General features: G+C 40.4%; 1 protein-coding gene across 1 annotated transcript in view; it reads right to left on the bottom strand.

Moving 5' to 3' along the window:
• Positions 1–26,049, bottom strand: part of LOC124596537 (semaphorin-2A) — a 170,254-nt gene that overhangs the window by 52,022 nt on the left and 92,183 nt on the right. The window contains exons 2-4 of the mRNA XM_047135714.1: positions 13,954–14,110; positions 8,706–8,852; positions 5,890–6,006 (exon numbers count right to left, since the gene is read on the bottom strand). Of these exons, the coding sequence (XP_046991670.1) occupies positions 5,890–6,006; positions 8,706–8,852; positions 13,954–14,079 (390 nt within the window). The 5' untranslated portion in view covers positions 14,080–14,110. The remainder of the gene's footprint in view (positions 1–5,889; positions 6,007–8,705; positions 8,853–13,953; positions 14,111–26,049) is intronic.

Raw genomic sequence — 26,049 nt, 5'->3', positions numbered from 1 at the left:
CTCACTCGTTGTACACTTAGGCTCTGAAATTTTTCTCTTCTCTTTTGAAGATTTTTATGTTATGGATGTAAACTTACAATTTGTAACTCTAGTAATTTACCTGGTCTCTGTAATTATATCATAGTTTAGTGTTGCAATGTTGTAGTTTTGATTTTTTACTATTTGTCTTGTGACAGTATGTTAAACAGATCTGAAAACCTGAATATGATATCCTGATATATGTATACATTATGACTTGTTTAGCAGATATTTTTGTTATGTTTTCTGTATATGTTATGTATCAGATATTTCTACACATCTGTATTCTAACTTTTTGCATCATTTTGTACACTGTTTGGCAAACCTTATGGTCTGTCACAAAATATTGTAAACACATTGTTTCCAAATTTTGTGAGAGGGGGATATTGTAATGGGACATCCTCCCTCAACATTACCTTCCTTCTCTAGAAATAGCTGATACAAGGAATATTTTTGAATCTTGTGTAAGTGAACATTATCTCAGCTGTTTAACTAAATAAATTTCATTTGATTTTATGTGCGATGTGTTATACCTCAAGCTAAAATGTATAATAAGAAATTAACATGTTACAATCAATGTATACTCACTCCTTATGTACAGTTAAAATAACTCTTCCATTAGAAATATTTGAAATTACAAAATATCATGCATACTTAAAATTCCTATTATTAATTATGCAATCTGATGCTAATTATTCAATTTATTTCAGCCTCAAGAATCTACCTCTAGATGCGACAAACTGCAGCCAACGATGAGAAAATGAAGATAAGTATAAACAAAAAAAAAAAAGGTTATTTGTACATCTTACTCCTCTTGAATCATTTGAAACAAAGCAATTATTTTGAAGAGACTAAAAATGTACTGGTGAAGGGTGGGAGGGTAAGATTATAACCACTACGCCCAATCCAGGGATGCAGAAGTTTGTTGTTTATACTCCAATGAAGGGGGTGACCAATCTTGTTGGAAGAGGAAATCCTTGGAATCAGCAGTCAGTCGTGAAAACAACCATAACTGCAAGAGGTGCCCGTCACAGTCTTCTCACAGAAGAAAAATTGCCCTTATAGCTTCGTGTGTGACATTCCATGGAAAACATTAACCTTCAGTGAATCTTGTTCATGCACCACAATTTCACGAGGATTTCCAGTACCCCACAGCCTCATATTGTGGTGAATAACATTCCCACATAAATGGAAGGTTACTTCACTGTTGAATATCAGCTTCAAGGCAAAATGATCATCCTCAAGTGTTTCCTACATTGTAATGTAAAAATTGAAGGTTGCAGAGATAATCCTCCAGTGTTAATTCTTGCTTGATGTGCAGGCAGTACAGTTTGAAATATGCCATTGCAAAATTTTCCGCATAGTTTGCTCTGGTATTCCAAGAGTTTGGTTTGTGTAGATTGTTGATATTTCTAGACTCCGTACAAAATTTTCCCTCACCTTCTCTATGGCTGCAACTCTTACACTTGGTCGAATGACTCTTTTCTGTTTGACAGAGACAACCAGTGTTCACAAACTCTCAATTACATGGTGGTTCTTGCCCATAGTTCCTTGTGAATGCATGCTACAGGTAAACATCTCACATATTCCAAAACACAACAACCCTTATCTTACTTTGTTACCATTTTGTCAAGGAACTGACTCAATATGCCAACTGGTGGGCAAAATGCAAACTCAGTGAGTTTATGGCTCTTTTCATGCACCAGTCATACCTGTACATGGAAAAATTTGCAAAATAAAGAATTTTGTAAATGAATGAATCATTTATAGTAGCCTTGTATGTCAGGACTTTTTTTTTATTTTCTAAAAATCACTGATCTTTACATGAATATTCCACACTTGAATAATAAGGAGTTCAGTTTATTATAGTAAATTCAATACATCACTAAAGTGGTCCAAATTCACTACTTGCTCAATAGACTTAGGAAAAAAAGGGGTCAAATTTTTCAATGCTCTGATTCTTGCCAGCAGGTCTTCCTTAAATTGAAATGATGCCTTCATTCTTTCCCCTGCCTAGTTACTTTCATGCCAATTAAGTACCTGACCAATAACAACTGATGCATCTCAACAAGGCTTGGGCATTGTATTGTTGTTGATAAAGATACCAATGGTAAGGAACACCCAATCACATTACCATCAAAAACGTCAACTGCAGCTCAAATGAGGCACTTGCAATAACATAAGGCATCAAGAAGTTTCTTGACTTTCTGTAGAACACAAATTTTCGTTTACCAATGGACCACAAGTCACAGGATCCTGAAAGATTGTCAGTGCGGATGTGGATGTCAAGCCTACAGCACAATTCTGTTTTATCTTGTTACCTGTTACAATATGAAAATTTATTCAGTAAAATTTCTTGGAAAGATAATAAAAAATACTGATTATTGTATATGAAGATAGTAACTGCTCTTGAAAGAACAGATACCATTGATGACGGTGCATCTTCTCTAGAATAAATGATAATTAACTGAAACTACGTAATGTACCTAATAGATATTTGCCCATCCACTCATTACTCATGCCCACTAAGGTGACAATTCCCCTAAGAGTTTGAGCAATCTGTGCGCATTCGCATAGATGAAGGTTAATGGCCAGGTAGCCTTTAACTATATATGAAGATAGCAACTGTTCTCGAAAGAACAGATACCATTGATGACCATGCAGTTTTCTAGAACAAACGATAATTACTTGAAACTGCCATGTAAGCAGGAGATCCCGGGTTCGAGTCCCGGTCGGGGCAAACATTTTCAGCTGTCCCCATCAAGGTATATCAACAACACCTGTCGGCAGCTGAGGGTTTCAATTAATTATCATTTTCTGATTATTGTGTTAATCTTTGTGAAGCTTTGTGAGTAAATGTACAAATACCATTATCAGATGATCAATTCAACTGAAATCTAAATAATGCTTTACTAAGTAATTATTACTAGCGTGATAAGATCTGTCCTGGAATATATTTCTTGCTCAAAAATTTTAGAAAATGATGTCAGGAGTAAAGTGGATTGGTAATTATTGCCATTACTCCTACTAATTTTCTTGTGAATGTGTTTAACAATTGTATATTTCAGTCTCTCTGTTGTAATTAATTGCAGATTTTTAGTGTTGTTCCCACTAAGGGAATTCTTGATTTTGTTTATGGTATAATTCCCCAAAGCTTCGAATGAATAAAAAAAAATACTTTCTTCTAAAGTCTCAGAAATTTCTTTTGATTTAACTCTACATTACACTCTTGTCTACAGCAAAACAATCATTACTAAGGATTTACAAGTAAATCAGAATAACTCGGACAAAATCATGTATTAGTGCAGTAAATGGCAGTTTGTCTCAAATGTGAATTACAGCAAAGGGGGAAAATCTACAGTATTTGATTAAACCAATGCTAATAAGCACATGGGTTCAGTTACATCAAGCATTTATGTTCAGTTACACCAATTAAATGTTTGGGGTCGTTTTACAAAGAAATTTGATGTTAGATGAACACACAACATCGGCTGTTGGAGGACTGAATGGAAGACTATGATTTCTTGTCAACCTTCTGGAAAATGTCTCGTGTATACACAATGAGTTACAGATGGAACTCAACTAATATAAATGACTGGGTATAACAATTTGTAGGGATACAAAATGGAACAATTACATAATCTCACTTGTAGGTAAAGCAGGCTACAGACTGCACTTCATTGGTAGAGTGCTAGGGAAATGCAATCAGGCTACAAAGGAGACTGCATACAAAACACTGGTGTGACTCTTACAAGGGGAGGCCGCCAATTGTGAAATTCAGATTCGATTCAACTGCACATAATAAAAGCTCATGGCCAGAGGTGTAATGTGGCAAAGCACCAAGATGCACTTCTCAGCCGCTGTCGAGAAAATCTCTCTCTACGATTAAGGTTTAAGTAGTTCTAAGTTCTAGGGGACTGATGACCACAGATGTTAAGTCCCATAGTGAACGTGCTGGAAAGGTAGGGCGACCGCGTACGGCAACCACAGAGGGCAACGCGCAGCTAGTGCAGCAGGTGATCCAACAGCGGCCTCGGGTTTCCGTTCGCCGTGTTGCAGCTGCGGTCCAAATGACGCCAATGTCCACGTATCGTCTCATGCGCCAGAGTTTACACCTCTATCCATATAAAATTCAAACGCGGCAACCCCTCAGCGCCGCTACCATTGCTGCACGAGAGACATTCGCTAACGATATAGTGCACAGGATTGATGACGGCGATATGCATGTGGGCAGCATTTGGTTTACTGACGAAGCTTATTTTTACCTGGACGGCTTCGTCAATAAACAGAACTGGCGCATATGGGGAACCAAAAAGCCCCATGTTGCAGTCCCATCGTCCCTGCATCCTCAAAAAGTACTCGTCTGGGCCGCCATTTCTTCCAAAGGAATCATTGGCCCATTTTTCAGATCCGAAACGATCACTGCATCACGCTATCTGGACTTCTTTGTGAATTTGTGGCGGTACAAACTGCCTTAGACGACACTGCAAACACCTCGTGGTTTATGCAAGATGGTGCCCGGCCACATCGCACGGCCGACGTCTTTAATTTCCTGAATGAATATTTCGATGATCGTGTGATTGCTTTGGGCTATCCGAAACATACAGGAGGCGGCGTGGATTTGCCTCCCTATTCGCCAGACATGAACCCCTGTGACTTCTTTCTGTGGGGACACTTGAAAGACCAGGTGTACCACCAGAATCCAGAAACAATTGAACAGCTGAAGCAGTACATCTCATCTGCATGTGAAGCCATTCCGCCAGACACGTTGTCAAAGGTTTCGGGTAATTTCATTCAGAGACTACGCCATATTATTGCTACGCATGGTGGATATGTGGAAAATATCGTACTATAGAGTTTCCCAGACCGCAGCGCCATCTGTTGTTGAAAATTGTAACTACTGTAATTTCGAAAGTTTGTCCGCCTGAATATGTTTGTTTGACCCATAGGAGAGTGTCACGAAGATGCTGAAAGAACTAAACTGGCAGATGTGTGAAGACAGAGACAAACTATGTTGTGAAAGTTTACTTTGAAAGTTTCTAGAACTGGCTTTAAGAGTTGAATCTAGGAATTTGCTACAGCCCCCTTACGTATTTCTCCTTAGGGTTCATGAAGACAATAGCAGAATGTCAGACTAATTATAGAATGCATAGAGGTGTATCAGCAATCATTCTTCCACCACTCCATTTGTGAGAGAAACAAGAAAAAGTCTTAATAACTGGTACAAGAAGACATACCCTCTGCAATGCACTTCGCTGTTGTTTATAGAGTATTAATTAAGATGTATAAATTGTAAATAAGAACTTCACATTTCTAGTTCACCAGTAATAATGGATGGGTTAGTTGGCATGGAAGAGTTACTGAGATGCTCATGGATATTAAACAGTAATCACTGAAAGAAAAGTAACATTCTAGTTATGAGAAGCTGTTGGGTAGATTGTGTGAATCTGTATCCAATAAAGTCTGTATATTTAATGTAATGACCATAAGAACTAGATCAGGAAGTTTACACTATGAATGGATGCCAGAAACATTTGTTTTTTCATAGCTCTGTTCAAGAATGAAACATTAAGGGTATTACAAAATATCCTTTGCCACACGTTGTACACCACTTAGCAAATCCTCAATTTACAAGGGCACAGAGCTTGTTCTTCTGCTTCTTTTTGTTATTATGAATGTCTTGGTCCTGCATAACATTATTACACTAAAACTTTAAAAAATTTATAACTTGTGTGTTATTACAATTTACAAAAATATTCTTGATTGCAAAAACTATGAAGTTCTACAGAACAAACATCATTAGAGGATGAATTTTTTCAAGGCTAAATTGATTAACATTTATTATTTATAAAAATTGCAATACATACATACCTGAATTACTAAATGGTCAGCATTTTTTCCATTGCAATCTTTGTTATATCCTTTCTCACCATCCTCTGCTTTGAGAACTGATTGGATATGGCCTAAGTTGTTTACACTTGTTGAAGCCTGCCAAGGAGAAAGTTCAGATCTGAATTCATCTAAAAGAGCAATACACTATACTGAATTGTCACTAATGCACCTTTGCACAGGCAGAAAAATAATGCATTGATGGACAACAAAGGAGTGAAGTAACAAGCTCTCTCTCTCTCTCTCTCTCTCTCTATATATATATATATATCTATCTATCTATGACACACACACACACACACACACACACACACACACACACACACACACACCCCTCAATCACACTCACTCACAACACACACACACACACACACACACACACACACACACACACACACACACACACATTGTGTTGAGGCATTTGACTACTGCCACCTTTTCAAAAACATAATCAGGGTACCGCTATTAAAAAAACTACCATACTGGAAGTACCGAGTGATCAAAAAGTCAATATAAATTTGGAAACTGAGTAAATCACAGAATAATGTAGATAGAGAAGTAAAAATTGACACACACGCTTGGAATGACATGGGGTTTTATTGGATCCAAAAAAATACAAAAGTTCAAAAAATGTCCAACAGATGGCACTTCATCTGATCATAATAGCAATAATTAGCATAACAAAGTACGACAAAGCAAAGATGATGTTCTTTACAGGAAATGCTCAATATGTCCACCATCATTCCTCAACAATAGCTGTAGTCGAGGAATAATGTTGTGGACAGTACTGTAAAGCACGTCCGGAGTTATGGTGGGGCATTGGCGTCGGATGTTGTCTCAGCATCCCTAGAGATGTCGGTCGATCACGATACACTTGTGACTTCAGGTAACCCCAAAGCCAATAATCACATGGACTGAGGTCTGGGGACCTGGGAGGCCAAGCATGACGAAAGTGGCGGCTGAGCACACGATCATCACCAAACGACGCACGCAACAGATCCTTCATGCATCTAGCAATATGGGGTGGAGTGCCATCCTGCATAAACATCGTACATTCCAGCAGGTGTTTATCAGCCTGGCTGGGGATGATGCGATTCTGTAACATATCGGCGTATCTCTCACCCATCACGGTACCAGTTACAAAACCAGAAACACGCATTTCCTCGAAGAAAAAAGGCATGATAATGGTAGATGTGGTAAATCCAACCCATACCGTGACTTTCTTGTCATGCAATGGAGTTTCCACGACAGTTCTAGGATTTTTGGTAGCCCAAATTCTGCAGTTGTGGGCGTTGACAGACCCTCGGAGCGTGAAATGAGCTTTGTCGGTCCACAACACATTACTCGATCAATTGTCATCTTCTGCCATCTTTTGAAATTCCCACACCGCAAATGCCCCGCGTTTCACTAAATTGCCAGGTAACAGTTCATGATGCTGATAGATTTTGTACGTACAGCATCGGAGGGTACGCCTAAGTGCCAACCAAACAATAGTGGATGGAATGCCGGTGCGACGTGTGATTGCACGAGCACTGACTTCCCCGTGCATAGACGAACCCGCTACAGTCTCCATTTCTTCCTGAACTGTCTCAGCAGCATTACGCCTTGTGCTCGGTTGGCCACTACGGGGTCTATCGTCTAAACAACCTGTGGCTTCAAACTTCGAAATCATTCTCGCTACAGCTGCATTTGTCAACAGACCTTTGCCCATTCGAATCCCCTTCCTACGGCGATAGGATCGTAATGATGAACTAGCACATTCCCCATTCTGATAATACAGCTTCACTAAAAGCACCTTTTCAGGTAACGTCACCATGCTGCGACTGCTGGCGCATCTGATTCTCTCTCTCTCATTACAGCTCCTTTTATACACGATTGTCATGCGCATTCACTGACGTTTTGCTGTCCAGCGCCATCTGTTGGACATTTTGCGAACTCTTTTTTTTTTTTTTTTTTTTTTTTTTATCGAAAACCATGTCAGTCCAAGCATTTGTGTCAATTGTTACATCTCTATCTACATTATTCCGTGGTTTATTAAGTTTTCAAATTTATACTGACTTTTTGATCACCCGATAATGCCAGACTGAAACTTACACCTAGTCTAATTAGGTTAAGGCAGAATACATATGATCTTGACCATACATATACAGAAACGAAACTACATTTATTCAAGAAAAGTATGATCAAGCAAGAAGAACCTTTAAATCAGACCTTCTCCACTTGAAGAAACAGATCAAGAATGATGCAATAGAGTATTCAGCCAACATGGGTAGAACAGGCTAGAGACCAATCAATAAACATCATAAAACAAACAGCAAGGTGTGAAGTGAACCAATCAATATTAGGGATGGCCACTTAGAGAAAGATCTAACTGTAATATATAATTTATTCAATATGCACTTTTTCTCTCCTTTTCATCAATCCCCCAATTACAGGTCTACAGACTGAGACACCAAATAATATGTGTAGGGCTAAAATTAGTGGAGGTGAATCAACAAGAGATAAGAACTTAAGCCAAATACTCAATTGGATGGGATGGTCTCTCAAGTATGGTGGTAAAGAAATGTGCCAATGAAATTACTAAACCCTTTATCTATCTTATTAACTGCAGTATTAGTGAAAATATAGATCCAAATGCCTTAAAATACATGGAATGTAGCCCCACACATTTATACAGAGAGAGAGAGAGAGAGAGAGAGAGATAGAGAGAGAGAAACTGACTCAGATTAAGTTTCTAGACATCTGTACATACATTCCTGTATAAAGGTTTTAAGCCTGTCTGACTACCACCACCTTACCTGAAAAATAACGTGACCGCCATTTCCCCCGTCTCCTCCATCTGGACCCGCTTCTGCATTACTCCAAAGGCGAAGAAAGGATATTGCCCCATCTCCACCTTTGCCTCCAACAGTTCTCACAACTTTGGCATCTACAAATTGCTGCAACTATGAACAATATTAACAATTATTGTTTATTGAAGCAATTAGTGACAGTCTTCAGCATTTACAGGAGTAGTACATAAAAATATATACAGTTGTACAATATTTATGGTAAAAGGTAAAAAAGGGATAGGTTAAAAAGAGTCAAACAATGGAAACTGCAGGTAGGAATATCAACAATGTAGGAAAAGATAGATTGCTACTTACCATAAAGAATAGATGTTAAGCTGAAGATAGGCACAATTAAAAGACACATACAGAAAGTTTTCAGCCATGGCCTTCATTGGAAAAAGAGAAACCCATACCATTCAAACACGAGCAAGCACATCTCATGCACACATTACCACCAACTCCAACAGCTTGGGCCAGAATGCAACTATCATGTGGGATGCAATGAGCAATCTGCAGGATGGGGGGAGAGAGACGAACACTATCTGGCGGAGTGTGCAGGACTACAATCCCAACACAGGGAGCGGCAGCAGGTAGTGAGCCAGGGAAGTGGAGAAAAAATTAGCAAAAAAGGAGAGGAGTGGAGAAAGATGGGCGGGCATGTTGCAGAGGGCAGCTAACAAACAGGGTGGAATACTTAAATGGGGAGGAGATGATAGGACAGAGGGGCTGGAAACTGTTGGGTGGAAGGTGTAGGGACAGTATGTTACTATAGGTTGCAGCCCGGATAATTACAGGAGTGGAGAACGTGTTGTAAGGATAACTCAGATCTCCGCAGTTCAGAAAAGCTGGGGGTGAAGGGGGGGATACAGATGGTGCAGGTAGTGAAGTAGCCATTGAAATCAAGCATTTTATGTTCAGCTACATGTTGTGTCACAGGATGGTTTACTTTGCTCTTGGGCACAGTTTGGTGGTTGCCATTCATCCTGGTGGACAGCTGGTTGGTACTCGTACCAACATAAAATCCTGTGCAATGACTGCAGCAGAGCTGGTAAATGACAAGGCTACTTCCACAGTTGGCCTGACCCCTGACGGGGTAGGATAAACTATTGATAGAACTGGAGTAGGAAGTGCTGGGTGGATGAGTTGGGCAGGTCTCACCTAGGTCTTCCACAGGGATATGATCCTTGTGGCAAGGGGTTGGGATTGGGAGTGGCATAGGGATGGACTAGGATGTTATGCAGGTTTGTGGGGCACAGGAATACCACTTTAGGAGGGGTGAGAAGTATATTGGGTAGGATGTTCTTCATTTCAGGTCAAGATGATAGGTAATCAAAGCAGTGGTTAAGGATGTGGTGCAGTTGTTGGGGTGGTACTGGCTGACAAAGGGGACACTCCTTTGTGGCTGTTCCTTGTGGCTGGTGGGAGGTTGGAGGGTGTGAGGGGAAATTGCATGGGAGATCTGTTTGTGGACTAGGTCTGGGGTGGTGCCTGTCTGAAGACATTGGTGAGACCCTCAGCACACTGAGCAAGAGAGTTCTAGTCCCTGCAGATATACGTCGCTGGGTGGCCAGGCTGTATGGGAGGGACTTTTTGGTGTGAAAGGGATGACAGTTGTCGAAATGCAGGTACTGTTGGTGGTTAGTGGGTTTAATGTGAACAGATGTGTGGCTGGAGCTATCACAGTGGAGGAGGTCAACATCTAGGAAGGTGGCACTCTGGGTTGAGGAGGACCATGTGAAGCAGATGGGAGAGAAGGTGGTGAGTTTGTGAAGGAATGAAGATAGGGTGTCGTGGTCCTGAGCCCAGATCATGAAGATATCATCAATGAACCTGAATCAGACTGGGGTTTGGCATTCAGGGAGACTATCAAGGTCTCCTCTAGATGGCACATAAACAGGTCGGCATAGAAGGGTGCAATGTAGGTGCCCATGGCTGTGCCATGAACTTTTTTTTTTACCTTCCCTTCAAAGGAGAAGTAGTAGTAGTGGGTTAGTATATAGTTGGTAAGTTGTATGAGGAATGAAGTGGTGGGTTTGGAATCTGAAGGACATTGGGAAAGGTAGTATTCAATAGTGGTAAGACCATGGGCATGAGGGATGTTGGTGTATAGGGAGGTGGCATCATCAGTGACGAGTAAGGATTGAGGAGATAAAGGGGTGAGGATGATGGAGAGTCAGTGAATGAAGTGGTTGGTGTCTGATGTCGGATGCTATATTACAGGCAGTTGGTTGGAGGTGTTGATCAAGAATTCTTTCAGTTGGATGCAATAACCAGCCACAATGGGTCATCCAGGATTTTTGGGTTTGTGGATGTTGGGGAGCATGTACACTAATGGCCATCAAAATTGCTTCACCATGAAGATGATGTGCTACAGACGCAAAATTTAACCGACAGGAAGAAGATGCTGTGATATGCAAATGATTAGCTTTTCAGAGCATTCACACAAGGTTGGCGCCAGTGGTGACACCTACAATGTGCTGACATGAGGAAAGTTTCCAACCGATTTCTCATACACAAACAGCAGTTGACCAGGATTGCCTGGTGAAATTGTTGTGATGCCTTGTGGAAGGAGGAGAAATGAGTACCATCATGTTTCCGACTTCGATAAAGGCCAGATTGTAGCCTATCGCGATTGCGGTTTATCGTATCGCGACATTGCTGCTCGCGTTGGTCAAGATTCAATGACTGCTAGCAGTATATGGAATCGGTGGGTTCAGGAGGGTAATACAGAATGCCGTGCTGGATCCCAACGGCCTCGTATCACTAGCAGTCGAGATGACAGGCATCTTATCCACATGGCTGCAACGGATCGTGCAGCCACGTCTCGATCCCTGAGTCAACAGATGGGGACGTTTGCAAGACAACAACCATCTGTGTTGCAGCAGCATGGACTATCAGTTCAGAGACCATGGCTGCAGTTATCCTTGATGCTGCAGCACAGACAGGAGCACCTGCAATGGTGTACTCAATGACAGACCTGGGTGCACGAATGGCAAAAAGTCATTTTTTCGGATGAATCCAGGTTCTGTTTACAGCCTCATGATTGTCGCATCTGTGTTTGGCGACATCGCGGTGAACGCACATTGGAAGCGTGTATTTGTCATCGCCATACTGGCATATCACCCGGCGCGATGGTATGGGGTGCCATTGGTTACACGTCTCGGTCACCACTTGTTCGCACTGATGGCACTTTGAACAGAGGACGTTACACTTCAGATGTGTTACGAACCGTGGCTCTACCCTTCATTCGATCCCTATGAAACCCTACATTTCAGCAGGATAACGCTAGACCACATGTTGCAGGTCCTGTATGGGCCTTTCTGGATACAGAAAATGTTCGACTGCTGCCCTGGTCAGCACGTTCTCCAGATCTCTCACCAACTGAAAACGTCTGGCCAATGGTGGCCGACCAACTGGCTCGTCACAATACACCAGTCACTACTCTTGATGAACTGTGGTATCGTGTTGAAGCTGCATGGGCAGCTGTACCTGTTCATGCCATCCAAGCTCTGTTTGACTCAATGCCCAGGCATATCAAGGCCGTTTTTACGGCCAGAGGTGGTTGTTCTGGGTACTGATTTCTCAGGATCTATGCACCCAAATTGCGTGAAAAAGGTAGTCACATGTCAGTTCTAGTATAATATATTTGTCCAATGAATACCCGTTTATCATCAGCATTTCTTCTTGGTGTAGCCATTTTAATGGCCAGTAGTGTAGAAGATGGGTGTGCAGGGTGTCACAGGGGTGATAAGGGAAATAGATGCAGAGGAGAGGTTCTGGGAAGGGCCTAAAGATTTAAGCAGGGATTGAATGTTGTGGTGGACTTCTGGGATGGGATCACTCTGGCAGAGTTTGTAGGTGGAGGAGTCAGATAACTGGTGGTGGTCTTCTGCCAGTTCTGCAGTTCACAACAAAAGTGGTGGAACTGTTGTCTGCACGTACGATGATTAGATCAGGATTTATGTTGAGGTTGTGTATGGGTATTCTTTCTTCTACCGAAAGGTTGATGTTCTGAGCAAGGGACCTGGGGAAGGATGGTGAGGCTAAGTTGGAGGTAAGGAATTCCTGAAAGATGACCAGTGGGTGGCTAGAAGGAGGGGGAGAGGATCATGGTTGGATAGTGATATAAACTGGAAGAGGCACAACTGGAACTTCTGTGGAACTCCAAACAAAACCACTCTAATTCCAACACTGAAGCCTGGTTCTTCATACCACCATCCAACCGTGATCCCCATCTAAGAAATATTCTTTATGCGAGGGTGTATCATTTAAGACTGGAAGAATTTTAAGAAGTTTTAACATTAAGAGTGTGTTCCATCCACCTTCCAAGATCAGGGCACTACTCGGCTCAGTGAATGATGATTTGGGGCTTCAGAAGCCTGAAATATACAAATTCCATGAAATGTGGGAAGGCTTACATCGGCCGTTCAATTCACACAGTTTATGACAGGTGCGTGGAACATTGCCGTCATACGAGGCTACAACAACCAGAAAAATCAGCAGTAGCAAAACACTGCTTAAACGTGGGACATGGTTTGAAATTTGATGAATCTGTGATAGCTGCGAAACTTCCAGTTTTTGGAACAGTCTCTAGAAAGAGGCAACTGAAAACAGGTAGATGGATAATTTTATTAATAGGGACAACGGGTTTCCTCTTAGCAAAACATGGAATCCCATACTATCCCGCATCACTGTGGGCAGTCTGAGTGTTCAAAAATTGTCTCTGAGTGCAATATATCATTGCTGGCAGTGTTCTACTAAGGGCGGCGCCACCTGCTCCGTCTTGGAGAGCAGCAACTGTGATTGGCGGTGCATGCACCATGTACAGTACAGCAGCCTATATATGGCATCGATTTGCAGCCTGGCATCAGTTCGCAGTGGTACTTATTGTTAGGAGCAGCATTCTCCTGAAGATGACGAACAGTTGGATTGCCAAAATATTGAATTGAGTTGATTTTAGGAACCAGCACAAACCCAAAGAGACTTTCAAGACTTATTACACCGGGAAAGGATACGAAGTCACAACAAATAATAGTCTTTTATAGCATCTCAGTTTTCAACGCTCTGTTGCATTTACAATGCTTAAGGTCATAATACATTTAACAGAAAACTCAGCTTAAAATAGCTGAATATGAAATTAAGAACAAAGCCAAATATATGTGTACAATATAAAACTCAAGTATTCTTCAATGTCATTTGAAGTATTATGCATTACCGTGTAAGAATTTTCAGATTTCTTTTTCTTATTTCTGAGTGCTGGTGCCAAATCACTTCTTCCAGTTGCCCTATGACCACGTAATGCAGCAGAAATAGCTGTCACTGCAAACTTTTTGAAAGACATAATCAGTTTTTGTAAGCCAATATCATCATATCTGCAAAATAACAAAGAGTCAATTATCAGTATTGTTACAACTGAGAATTATCATTCAAATTTCAAATGTAAAAGCAATCTATAAAAGCTCAATAACACTTCTGTAATTGTGTTAGATTTTTCTGTAACACCACTGATAATTTTTAAAACTGAAAGAACTGAATGGCGACAATATTATAAAAAGGATAGATTGCTCCTCACCACATAGAGGACTGCTATTATTCCATCAAGAATTGAATGGTAATTGAGATATGTAAAAATACAGAATCATTCAAAGGTACAAATTGTAAATAAAAAAGACATACAATTATATGTAAGCAGTTATTTTGCAGATTATGTAGATATAATATCTCCCTGTAAAAAATGTAAGGGGTGAATAGAATTGTTAAGTTGTAAGACCACATATCAGAGTTTCTTTCACCAAGTATGTAAATACACCAAAAAACAAAACTGAGATAACTAACAAATGTACTTGAAACAACACAAAATAATTAACTGACACAAAGATAGCAAAACGGTAGGGCTGTCCTTGATCCTAAGATTGGTTTGAATGTTGCAGTGCCCCACAGGCATCATTCAACTGGCATGCTCCTGTCACCTTTGAACTAACCCAGACAGTTACAAGGGGATGCACAGTTTAATGTGAGTCCACAACGATGTCACAACTTTGCGTGTTTCAAGTACCCAAATCATTGACAGTTATGAAAGTAGTGATAAGGGGCAAAAAATTCTAGTTCTGAGGGAGGATTGACCAGTAATCATTGGATTTCCTGTCTATAACTTATCCACTAGTTGACCAATCTGCAAAATGACATTGGCCTAAAAGGATTTTTTTTTTTTTTTTTTTTTTTTTTTTTTTTTTTTTTTTTTTTTTAGAACAGAACAGATTTTAGTTCTATTTGGCAGGCTGAATCTAAATATGAATTCTGTTTTTCTCTATTTACACTACTTTTTTAGACAGCAGTTCTACATTGAATGTGCAGTTCTAAGCTCACTTTGTGGAGTTCTAAATCACATATACAAAGACTGAATCCTGTATATTTGCCCTGTTGTTAGCCTGCCATCCAGTTAGATCCAGGAAAATCCACCAGATGGAGTGGGCATCTTGTAACCTCAGTGAGCTGCAATTCTAGAGTTAAATTAATTTGTGAGTCCTGCCATACAGGGTAGAGAGAAGTTGGTCTCTCACAATATTTGTGTTTATGAAAGAGTTGTTGTAAAGATAACCTAAACACATTCTGTGTTGTAGATTGTTGCATCTGTGTTACTGAACAGAAATAAAATGAGTTCAAGTAGAAGTAGTTGTGTAAATCATCCTGATGTGTTTTGCTACATATGTGGAGAATACGTGTTGAATGATAACAGAAACACTATTGACTTTTAAAGAGAATTCATCATGGATACCTTGCTGTTAGTATTGGTGATCAGGATAAAACCCAGGCACTGCATCAGGTCTGAAAAACTTGTACAGCATATTTATTAGAGTGGTCTACTGGGAAAAGAAAAAGTACACAATTAGATGTACTGACAGTTTGGAGAGAACCTAAAAACAACTTTGATGAGTATAATTTATGCATGGTAAATATTACTGGAGTCAGTCAAAACAACCATAACATGTTAACTTATTCTGATTTAATCTCTGCATAATGCCCAGTTTCTCACTCATAGAAAGTGTTGATACCAAAGTTTCACCAGTTACCAGAGCTCTGCTAGGACGAGTGTTGTCCCTCTCTAACAATAATCGAGATGATAGTGATTATCAGAGGTTGTCATTAACCCCTCAACATTTCAACCACAATGAGTTGCATGATTTCACCAGAGATCTCAACATGTCAAAGGAACCTTCTGAATTACTGGCTTCCAGGTTGAGCAACAAAAGTTTACTGGAACAAGGAAATAATTAATGTTCAAAGTACAACAGAAAAGTATCTTACGAAATTGTTAAGGCTTTCGTGGGCACTTGTTGACAAACTGCCTATTGGCTCCTGTCTCGGGTTCTTCAGCGAAGAACACGAGACAGGGGCCAATAGGCAGTTTGTCAGAAAAGCGTCTGTTACCCATTTTCTCTCAAGAAGACAATAATGCATTTTGTCACAAAATAGAGGACTCAGGGAAAAAAGGGATCTTTCTGAGTATTTTCTAGATGATTGGTGTCCATTTATTGACAGCTCAAAGTGAAGTTTGAAATTAGTCCTTCTACACAGTGGGAACAAATATGGTTCAACATCAACTGCTCACACAATGAAAATGAGAGAGTATAAAACCATAGTCTTGCTCTTGAAGATAAAATATTGTGAACATCAATGGGTGATTTGTGTCTACTTATAAATCATAAACGTTCTCCTTGCATAGCAATGTGGTTACATCAAATACTGTTGCTTCTTGTGCCTCTGGGATAGCAAAAAGAAAGCACACCACTGTATTAAATAAAGAGTGGCCTAGGAGAGAAAACACTGATAATGAGGAAAATAATATCAATGACTCTTTGGCTGAATGAGAGAAAATCATCTTTCTTCCAATGCATATCAAGATATGCAGCTCTGCATGTAAGAGTTATGTAAGAAAATTGATGAGACTGATTTTTAATCCACTAAATTTTTATTTTTTTCAAACAATAATACAATTCCCTTCAAGGTAGTTCCCTTAGGCAGCTATACACTGGTGGAGTTGTTGTTGTTCCCAGTCTTGGTAGCAGTGCTGAAAGGCTTCAACTGGTAGGGCCTCTAACATGTTGGTCACATTCTTTTAAATGTTTTTCAGAGTCCCAAAATGACATCTTTTTAAGACATTTTTCAATTTTGGGAAAACAAGAGAGTCACAAGGACTCAGATCAGATGAATAAGGGGACTGTGGAACAACAGGAATACCTTTTGAAATCAAAAATTCCGTGATGGAGGTGGCCATGTGACATAGGGCATTGTCATGAAAGAGTATCTACTTTTCTGCAATGTCCAGTCTCACTTGATTCACCCCTTTCCTGAGCCTATCAAGGACATCTTTGTAAAACACTTGGTTGACAGTTTGTTCTGGAGGAACAAATTCTTGATGCATGATACATCAGTATTTTCTTACCTTTGATTTGCTCATTCAAAATTTTTTAGATCAAGGAGATGTCTCAGTGTGCCATTCCTCACAGTGCTGCTTTGTCTCAGCATTGTACTAAAAAATCCAGGATCCATCATCTGTGATGACACGGCTGAACCATTCATGGTCATTGGCCGTCCTCTCAAGAACATCAATGCACATTTCTTTGATTGTCCTTCAACTCAGGTGTGAGGTTTTTTGGCACCATTTTGGCACAACCCTTCCACATGTCCAAATCTTTGGTCAAAATTTGATGTATGATGAAAGTGTTTAAGTTTAACGGGTCACTCATCATTCATATTATTAAACCCTGGTCTGATCTCACAAGAGCATGCACATGTTCGATGCTTTCATCGGTTTTTGAAGTTGAAGCTGTCCCTCAGCAAGTTTCATATTTGTCTTTTTGGTCTTCCAAAAATGATTTATGCCAGCAAAAAAACTTGTGCTCTATATAAGAGATGTACCTCATCCACCTGTTTCAACTTTTCAAAGGTCACTTTCTTGGATTCCCCAAGTTTTGTGTTAAACTTGATTGCATAACATTGCTCTAAATTCCACTCTTCTATTTTCATAACACACAGCAAAAACACAACTTCACTGACATTACTCTCAGATATCATGTAATGGCTGTACAGAGCTGAAACTCAGACTAAGCATCTGGAGATGAACACACCAGTCTACACAAGTAGAACAACACAGCAGTGCTAGATCACTCACAGTGTTGTCAGTCTCATTACTTTTCTCATGAAACTTGTATAGGGAAACAAATGTCTCAGCAGAGTGCAGAAATAGTTAAAGCAAGAATATTTTATGGTCCACAAATATGACAATTCATTAAGGATCCTGCCTTCACAAATTGAATGACACAGTGAAAAGTCTGGACTTCATTTGTTTCAATTATTGGAAATTTTCTGAACAAATACAAAGCTGAAAGCCATGTTGAACTGGTAAACAAGATGGTTCATATTTTCATATCCTTTGGTTGTAACACAAGTATTATGAGGAGAAGTCTTCATAGTCACACAGCCTACAACCTGTAGTGGAGGAATGCACCAATCACACTACGGTCGCAGGTTCGAATCCTGCCTCGGGCATGGATGTGTGTGGTGTCCTTAGGTTAGTTAGGTTTAAGTAGTTCTAAGTTCTAGGGGACTGATGACCTCGGAAGTTGAGTCCCATAGTGCTCAGAGCCATTTTGGAGGAATGCACCAATCAGTAGCTCTATGAGTGCATCATGGACGAAAATAGAAGCACACTGGCCACTTCAATTATGATCACTCACAAGAAAAGCACTGGCAAATCCATTGTTATAATGTCAAGTTTTAACAAGATGTTAAAACTATGAAATACCACTACCAAGGAAGATAGGATATGCACATTATGGCAGATGACTGCTGAGTTTTTGAAAAGGGATTTTTCCAAAATACAATAAAATATATTATGGAAGAAAAGCTCCCATTGTGCTCAATGACTAAATGGTTTCATTTATGATTTTTCCATTATTTTTGCATATAACAATAACAGTTCTATGTAATTTTTTACTTGAACCAAGGATTTTACTTAAAATAATGTACTTCACTAAAATATTAATCTTAGAAATTTGAGCTCCAGTGAAAAAACTAATGCCATATTTGAATTCAGGGCAGCAAACTATGCGAAATCAGGTGAAAATATCCCAGCACCAAAACAACTGTTGGTCAGTGTAATTAATTGATACAAAGATGAGTCAACAATAATTGACCAATGAAAGAGTTGCAAGCACTAATGACATTGTTCATCATATTTGTAACCAAAACACAAATTATAAAGAAATGTATAAGAACAAAAATAATCAATTATTGATAATATAATGTAAGTAAATAGATAAAAAATCTACTCGGCAAGCGGCAGCAGGGAAACACACACACAAAAGAATTTTACTTTTACAAGCTTTCGGAGCAAGTGGCTCCTTCTTCTGGCAGAATAATTGAAAGGGAAGGAAGAGTGGCAAAGGAAAAGGACTGGAGAGGTTTAGGGTAAGGGAGACAGTTTAGAAAAGTCACCCAGAACTGCAGGTCAGGGGAGACTTACTGGATAGGATGAGAAGGAAAGACTGATTGTTGGGGACTGCACCAAAAAAGTTTTGAAAACTGAGAGCTAAAAGGTGGAAGACATGGTAATATGCAAGATAGAGATTACTTCTAAAACATCATGCATCAGTTAATATGAGTGAAAAGCTAAGTGCATTGTATGTAACAGAGATAGGAGGAGGACGAGGAAAAATAGACACGTCAGAAAATGAAAGATGTAGAAAACTAAAATGGAGTAAAGAAAGAAGTGGTAACTGTGAATAAACACTGAGATAGAAGGAATTAATGTAAATTAAGGGCAAGTTGGTGGCAAGAACCAAGGACATGTTGCACTGCTAGTTCCCACCTGCAGGGTTTTGAGAAACTGATGTTTGGAGGAAGAAACCAGATGGCACATGTGGTGAAATAGGCACCGAGGTCATGGCTGTCATGTTGTACAGCATGTTCTGCAACAGAATATTGTGTGTTGCCTATATACACCCTAAGCCTCTGCCCATTCATCCCGACTGATAACTAGGTGGTAGTCATGCCAATGTAAAAGGCCGAACAGTGTTTACATAACAGTTGGTATATGACGTGTCATTTCACAGGTGGCTCTCCTCTTGATAGTATATGTTTTTCCAGTTACATGGCTGGAATAGGTGGTGCCAGGAAGGTGCATAGGGCAACTCTTGCAATGGGAGCAGTCACAAGGTTAGGAGCCATAGGGTAGGGAATGGGTGTAGAAGGAGCATAGGGTCTGACAAGGATATTGCAGAGATTGGGAGGGCGAAGAAAAACTATTCCAGGTGTGGTGCGCAAAATCACAGACAGAATGGTTCTCATTTTAGGGCATGATTTTAGGAAGTCATGGCCTTATCGGAAGTAGCTGATTAATACATTCCAGACCAGGGTAATACTGAGTGACCAGTGATGTGCTCCAAAGCTGCTTTTTGGAGGGATCAGCAGTGCCAGGATTGGATGTGATGTCCCAGAAAATCTGCTTTTGAACTAGGCTGGTGGGGTAATTATGTCCAGTGAAGGCTGAGCTGAGAATGGTGGTGTATTTAAAGAGTCTGCATCCAAACAAATACATTTGCCACGAATTCCAAGGCTGTATGGGAGAGAACATTTGACATGGAAAGGATGGCAACTTTCAAAATGTAGGTACTGTTGTTGGTTAGTAGGTTTGATGTGGACGGAAATATGTAGCTGGCCTTCAGTGAGGAAGAGATCATCATCAATTAAAGTAGCATGGGATTCAGAATAGGAACATGCGGAATTTGATTAGGAGAAGGTCTTTAGAGATTCCAGGAATTTTAACAGGTCAGCCTCAACATGGGTCCATATGGCAAAGATGTCATCAACATATCTAAACCAAACCAGGGGCTGAAGACTTAAGGATCCCAGGAAAACACCCTCCAAGTGACCCATGAAAATGTTGACATAGGAAGGAGCCATCCTGGTTCCCATCGCCATACCCTTGCTCTGTTTGTATGTCTGCCCCCAACAGTGAAGTAATTGTTAATTGTTAGTAAGCGTAAAGTTGATTAAGGTCAACGAGAAGGATGCCATGGGACTGGATTCAGGTGGATGTTGACTGAGGAAATATTCAGCAGCAGACAGAACATATACCATATACGGGTGGGGCGGGATATGTTGGTACAGAGGGAGATGGCATCAATGGTGACAAGCAACAAGAGAGTGGGATGGACATGCATTTCAGACGATCTAGGAAATTGTTGGTATCTTTAACATAGGAGGAAGTCTTTGTACTATGGGTTGCAGGTGTTGATCAACTAAGGCAGATATATGTTCGGTGCGCGCGTTGAAGCCAGCAGCTATAGGATGACCAGGATGATTGAGCATGTGGATATTAGGAAGAAGGTAAAAGGTGGGAGTGCATAGTTTGAGTGGGGTAAGAAGTTCAATGGATTGAGGTGTAAGTCATTGTGAGGGGCCTGAGTTTTTTAGGAGGAAATGGAAGTCAGTTTGAATCACAGGGATGGGATCTTAATGGCAGATGCTGTATGTAGATGTGGCAGACATCTGGCATAGACCTTCACTAACATACTCCTGTGGGTCAAGTGCCACATTTTTTTTTTTTTTTTTTGGGGGGGGGGGGGGGGGGGAAGAGACCAGATAGCGAGGTCATCGGTCTCATCGGACTACGGAAGGACAGGGAAGTAAGTCGGCCGTGCCCTTTGAAAGGAACCATCCTGGCATTTACCTGGAGCGATTTAGGGAAAGTGATTGAACCGTCGTCCTCCCGAATGCGAGTCCAGTGTCTACCCACTGCACCACCTCGCTCGGTCGAGTGCCACAGTGGTAGACCCTATGTCTGCTAGGTGATAATAATGGAATCATCAGCTTTTAGGGAACATATTGCCTGGAGTTCGGCAGAGGATACGTTAGGGTCATGTCATAGGGACCTGAGGAAAGGTTGTGAAGTAATGCTGGGTGTAAGGAAGCCTTGGACAGCTTGATGAGTAGATTTTTTTTTCAGTCCATTTAGATTAAATTATAAAGAAAGAAATAGAGAAATTCATTCATTTGTCATGTTCTGTCTATACTACTGTGAGGAAGGAAATATCATGGGTGTAGAACACGTCAAAGATTATACGGTGGTTATAACTGAACTTCCACTATTTGAGAAGGTGCCTGTGAAAAACGAGTGACCCTATGGCAATGAAACTTGTGTAAAAATTTGTATGGATATGTAGAGGAAAAATAATGAATAAATCATTGAAAGAAACACATTTTAATTTCCACATGAGAGTTCTACATTTGTTAACTCTGTACCATGTTTATGTTCCAAGTTAAAAACATTGCTCAATGATGACCATCCACATCCATGAGAGTCTGGATCCACACTAACCATTTCATAATTGTTCACAGCACTTTTCAAACAGTGGACCTGGGAATGTTCAGCTGCCATGATACAGCTCATCCACTGTGCACATTGCATCCAGCATGCATGCCATGACAACAGTAACTTCAACAATTTGAGGGGCAATTGGCCATAGCCTCTCCGAGGAGCAATTACCAATTGCCAGTTAATTCAAACTTCTGAGTCATGTTCTTCAACTCTGGTGCAGAAAGAAGATCTCTCCGTATTCCTCTGCTGCATCAATACTCATGTACACCAGCCGCATTATTACTGTTGTTTTGATAAAACAGCTTTATAAATAAAGCCCTGTTCTCCTTGCCCTGATCCGTGTCGACTGTATGCAACTGTAATGCACACTGATGCTTGTGTTCCAACCATACCAGAACTGACATCTAATGGCAAATCATGACACTAACACTACTGACAATGAAAATTCTGCAGTGCACAGTCTGAACATAATTCCTATAAAATTGGGTACCTATATGGTAGTTTTCCATCTAAACTGGCACAAGTAGCAAAAGTTTAATTATAATCACCCTGTACTTTAACTTTGTGAGACTGCTAGAAGCCACATGTGCTCACTGAAGCTGAACTATATTGCCTGAATTTCACAAAACTGGCTGTATGGACTAGCAGTATGCTGCCTATTGTATTTCCACATACTTGTCATCCACCCCATAGCAGTTGCTGATACCTGGTTGCTTACCTCACAGTTGATGCTGCAGAGCGTTGGACACTGCTAACTCTGGGAACAACACACACCGAGAGTCCAAAGTAGACAGGCAGCAATAAGACCTCATTTAAGCAGGGCCCTAACAGTGATGGAGCAGATGCAGTCCAGTCTTTCTCATTGTGTGGTGCCTACATCACCAATTACATATTTTACACCAGGTGCTACTGCACCTTATATTACAAATGTTGGAACCAACTCTTACTAAGCAATCCCTATACAAGATGCAGAGAGACAATCTAGCGCAACCGGAGGACTGAACAAAATTTATAGGCTGAAGTAAGCTGTCTTTGTATGTTGGGTGTCACTCAATGTAGCTCTCTGACAGTTTGCCTCACCTAGCTGCAGATAATGATGACAAACTAGAGAAGTCTTGAGCCCACAAGATAGGTTTCGCATGGGCTTCATGATACACTCATTCTCCTCCCTGGGAGTGCCTTACTAACTGGATCCAGGGGCTACTACCTTCAGTACCTTCTCACGGGTGGCAGAATCATGTTGTGTGCAACATTGTGGTCATAAAGCTACAATCAGATGGTCTTATTTTCTTGAGCTGATCTGCTTGGACCCCATCTTCTTTAATAATGCAGCCAAAAGAAGGAACTTCTAACAGTGCAAAATGACTTTTTCCTGACTCACTGTAAGGCATGGCACTCATTATTGTTCCAGCTAACTCCATAACCATTCCATGTTGTCTTTAATGTCTCTAAGGAAAACCAAAACTGTCATTTAAATAAATCATGTGCTGCTTGGGTTTGATCGTGACACTGACTGTAAAGTGGATGTCTGAGTGTTTCCTTGTTACCAGCATTATGGCGGTAGTTTGGCATCAGCTGTACTGAATTTCTCACAGTCTTCAACTTGTAGTGGAGGAATGCATTAATCAGTAGCTCTGTCAATGCATCACAGAAGAAAGCAGGAGGACATTAGTCACCCCAATTGTGATCATTCCCAAGAAAAGTACTGATAGAAGCAAAGCGCATCAGTTCTGATGTGATTACAGGCTCTTGAACCAATGTATATAAAAAATGTCTAAATTAACCCAAATATCCTGACGACCAAACACAGTCTAGGGCAATGTCATATTTTATGATGATGGGTCTGTAGATTCACTACCAGCAGTTAGAAGTAGCACCTTAGACTCATCAAAAAGACATTTTTTCCTTCTGTCTGGACATTATCTGTAACTTTGTATGGCCTTTGGGTTCAAGAATGCACAAGTAAAATTTCAGTATTTACTGGTGACTGCTGTGAAGATTAAAACCCAAGCAGCACAAGATTTATTTAAATGATAGTATTCGTTTTCTTTAGACACATTAAAGAGCACATTGAATGGTTATGGAGTGTGCTGGAGCAATGAGTGTCATGCGTTACAGTGAGTCAGGAAAAAGTCATTTTGCACTGTAGGAAGTTCCTTATCTTGGCTGCATTACTAAACAGGATGGGGCCCAAACAGATCCCCAGATCAAGAAAGTCATGCAGGAATTATATATATCTGCAACAAGGAAGGAATTATGACACTTCCTTTGTCTGACCAATCATAAACAAAGGTTTGTGTTCAATTTTGTGAAAATTCTGAAGCCACAAACATATCTGTTAAAGAAAGATATGACATTCCTTGATATCTGGTGTTGTCAATGCATATCCAGCTTATGAAAAGTCATTCATCCTGTCATGTAAGGCTAGAATTATGGTTTTGGGTGCATTCTATCACAAGAAGTATTAAGTCAGGAGCACATAGTGGTTTATGTCTCCACACAGCAGAGAAAAGCAAAGAAAAACTATCAGGTTGGAAAATGTGTTCCCACTTGTAAGTAATGAAAAAAATCTACTTTCACTGTTACCTACATGAGAACAATTTCAAAGTGGTAACTGGCCCTGTAGCATTGAGTTAGTATCTAAATTTGAAAGACATCATCAGTCATTTCTTAAGATACACATTACAGTTCAGTGAATTTGATTACAAAGTTTTAAATGATTGAGAGAACAAGTGTGGAATTGCTGGCAGACCGAGTCAAGAGATGCGAGCATTTCAGCTGATGAATGGTGCACAGCACAGGAAAATGATCCTGACTGTCAGCAGTTCAAATTGCAACAATGGGATTCTCTACAAGCAGACATGGTCTGGCAGATCTATTGTTGTACTATCGAGTTTCCGTGTGGTAGTCTTGTGATAGATCCATGATTGCTGTTTGTTGGAAATGAACAGCATGGGTCAAGATAGTGCCCTGAGGTGAACCTGAAGTTAATTCTAAAGTGATGGAAAAAATACCAAAAATTAATTAATGTATAGTAATGAAATTTTGGGAATCCATTTGTGTATGTAACATATTTACCTGATTAACACTGCAAGATCGGAGGTCAATGTAAGTGCGAGATAAGTCATTGTAGACGCGAAATGCTGGTACAGTCATAAGCGGTGTAACAACCAGAATGTTGAATGCAAGAGTGCAAATGTGTATGCAGTGTGTTGTACAGGTGCCAGCTGTCAGATGTCAGTTTGTGGGATGGTCCATGTCTATTGCATTTGGTCAGTCAGTACAGGGATGGTAAATGCTGCTTGTGGATGATGCTGAAGTTGTCATCTGGTGGTTTCCCATTATGTGCTCAATTGGAGGCAGACATGGTGATCGAGCAGGTCAAGGCAAAAAGTACAACTCTGTAGTGCATATTGGTTTACAATAGTGATATGTGGACGAGCATTATCCTGTTGGAAAATAGCCCCTGGAATGCTGTTCATAAATGGCAGCTCAAGAGGTTGAAGCAACAGACTGATGCACAATTTTGCAGTCAGGGTATGTGGGATAAACACGAGAGTGCTCCTGCTGTCATACAAAATCACAACACAGATCATAGCGGCATGTGTAGGTCCTGTGTGTCTGGCACGCAGACAGGTTAGTTGCAGACCTTCAACTGCAATTCACACACAGTCAACAGCACCCAGGCAGAACCAGCTTTCACCAGAAAACACTATAGACCCTCACTCTGCTCTCAATGAACTCTCACTTGACAGCCCTGAAATCACAAATGGTGTTGGTTTGGGGGTCAGTGGAATGTAAGCTACTGGGTATCTGGCTCAGAGGTCTCTTCAAAAGTAAATGATTTGTAACAGTTTGTTGTGTCACTACAGTGCCAACTGCGGCTCAAACTGCTACTGCAAATGCAGTACAATGCACTGGAGCCATATG

This window comes from Schistocerca americana, chromosome 2 (genome assembly GCF_021461395.2).
Source record: "Schistocerca americana isolate TAMUIC-IGC-003095 chromosome 2, iqSchAmer2.1, whole genome shotgun sequence".
Classification (NCBI taxonomy): domain Eukaryota; kingdom Metazoa; phylum Arthropoda; class Insecta; order Orthoptera; family Acrididae; genus Schistocerca; species Schistocerca americana.
Note: the sequence above shows the minus strand (reverse complement) of the source record. Positions and strands in the feature narration are given on the sequence as shown.